Below are 2,321 nucleotides of genomic sequence, written 5' to 3' on the forward strand. Positions count from 1 at the left end.
TCCCCAGACCTCTTTTATTTTCACCTGTCCGCAGCTTGTGGAAGGACAGACTGACACACGCGTCCTCTCCCGACTGACCCCCTTCCGTCCTGGTACTGACTTACCTGCCTCACTCTCCTCCTCCTCCTCCAGTTGGTAGGGGACTCAAGGCTTGGCTTCCGGTGCCCAGCCAGCCTTTCCCACACCTGCCCGGATACATGGTGTGAGCGTGGGGTGCGTGTGTGTGTGTGTGTGTGCACGTGCGTGCGTGTTGGTAGGGAGTGACGGATTAACAGCGCATACCTTCCTGCATGAGGTGTGCCGTGAGTGTGTGCAGGGCGTGTCTGTGTGTGCCAGCAAGTGGCAGCTGAACAACACATGAACCCCTTGTGCTGTGTGTGTGCGTTGTGTTTTGAGGGAGCAGCAAGGCAGAAGACACATAAGCTGCGATGAAGTACAAGGTGACCCAACTTCTTATTCACTTGGCAAACATTTGCTTAGTCCTGCTCCCGGCCAGGCCCTGAGCCAGGTGCTGGGGGCACAGAGGCAAAAGGGGCCCTGTCTTTGTCCTTGAGTTGCTCACAGACTGGCAGTGGGGACAAGAACCTTGGACTCTGAGGCAGAGGCTGGCACAGGTGGATCCCTGGGCTTGCAGGGCTGAGGAGGGGCGGTGGCTGGGGGAGGGGAGCGGGCTGGCTTCAGAAGGGGCAGTGAATGGCAGGGAGGGCGAGTGGAAGGGTGGTGGGCACGGGCTGTCCAGGCACGGGAACAGGGTGTCTGGATATACAGCGGCCTGCAGCGGCCTGGGGTGCTCTGAGAGGCCCTGGCTGTTCTGTGAGGCCAGGGCACAGGAAGAGATGACATGGGCCACGGTGGGGGCTGAAGAAGGTAGACAGGCAGATCGGCCCAGCGTCTGGCTTCCCCCAGGGTGAGCAACCGCCCAAACAGCAACAATAACAACACGACCACCCAAGCAGTAACAATAGCAACAAGTAACAGTAGCTGTTTATAGGGCACACTGAGCGCCAGATACTGTGTCGTGCTTTAGATTCTCTCTTCATACCCTCACTGACTCTGTAGAGAACCCCAAGGCTTTTATAGGTGAAGGGACTCATCCAGAGTCTCAGGAGATGGTGGACCCGGGATTTGAACCTGCCAGGCTGGCTGGCCCAGTTTGTCTCCTCTGTGCTGTGTTGTCTGAGGCCTTGACCGTGCCCTTCCTGAAGGAGTCTGGGAAAAGCATGGAAAGGAGGGAGAAGAGGCGGTCGGGGGAGGGTGGAGACAGGTCCTAGGAAGGGGGCTTCAAGGGAGGCAGACGCGGCCTAATGGAGACTGTCCCTGGTCTGTCTCCTCTGCAGCCCTGGCGGGCGCCCAGCCCGCTCACCACCCTCGGGCTCCCAGGGCCTGCTGGAGGAGATGCTGGCTGCTAGCAGCTCCAGGGCTGCGGCCCGCTCGGAGTCAGCAGCTTCTGGCCTCAGGCGACTATCGGAAGAGGAGGGAGCCGTGGTGGGTGCTGACCGAGGGGAGGACTCTCTGCCCTCCTGGAGGCCCCAGCCTGATGGAGAAGCCAGCCGGACAGAAGAGGTGGACGGCACCTGGGACCCTGCAGGGACCGGGCGGGGAGAGCAGGGCCCGACGAGGCCCTCTCGGCGGCCCCCTCAAGGCCCTCCTCTGAGCTCCCCCAGTCAGGACTTCTCCTTCATCGAGGTCAGTGGAGGACGAGCCCAGGGCAGTGGGTGGGCTATTGGGGCGAGGAGGGGGCGTGGGTGGTGGAACCAGGGCCTGAGCAATCTCAGTCCAGGAGGCAGAAAGTGGGTGGTGGGCGAAGGGTGGTGGCCGCGTCACGTGAACAGGGGGCTCCGGGCTGACAGAGGGGTCCGCTCACAGCTGACTACTGTGGAGGGGCTCATGCGGGATGCGGCAGGACCACAGGACAGCAATGGCAGTGGTGTTGCCGCTGTCCCAAACAGGACACCGAGATTCTCGACAGTGCCATGTATCGGAACCGTGCCAACCTGGGGCGCAAGCGTGGGCACCGGGCCCCGGCCATCCGGCCCGGTGGCACCCTGGGCCTGTCAGAGGCGGCCGACTCGGACGCACGCCTGTTTCAGGACTCTACGGGTAGGGCCGACGTGTCGTTTGATGTCTGTGTCGGTGTCGGGGGTGTGCCAGGTCGGGGGGCCTGGTGATGCTGCGTGTGCTGACCCCGTCCTGACCTTGCAGAGCCACGAGCTGCTCGTGTGCCGTCTTCGGATGAGGAGGTGGTGGAGGAGCCTCAGAACCGCCGGACACGGATGTCCTTGGGCAGCAAAGGGCTGAAAGTCAACCTCTTTCCTGGCCTG

The 2,321-nt window shown here is 62.3% G+C and overlaps 1 protein-coding gene across 1 annotated transcript in view; it reads left to right on the forward strand.

Annotated features, from left to right (window-relative positions):
- The window catches only part of TNKS1BP1 (tankyrase 1 binding protein 1), a 24,549-nt gene that overhangs the window by 20,003 nt on the left and 2,225 nt on the right, over positions 1-2,321 (forward strand). Inside the window, exons 6-8 of the mRNA XM_011379062.2 lie at positions 1,338-1,686; positions 1,950-2,100; positions 2,203-2,315. Of these exons, the coding sequence (XP_011377364.1) occupies positions 1,338-1,686; positions 1,950-2,100; positions 2,203-2,315 (613 nt within the window). The remainder of the gene's footprint in view (positions 1-1,337; positions 1,687-1,949; positions 2,101-2,202; positions 2,316-2,321) is intronic.

The sequence above is a fragment of the Pteropus vampyrus genome, unplaced genomic scaffold (genome assembly GCF_000151845.1).
Source record: "Pteropus vampyrus isolate Shadow unplaced genomic scaffold, Pvam_2.0 Scaffold352, whole genome shotgun sequence".
Lineage (NCBI taxonomy): Eukaryota > Metazoa > Chordata > Mammalia > Chiroptera > Pteropodidae > Pteropus > Pteropus vampyrus.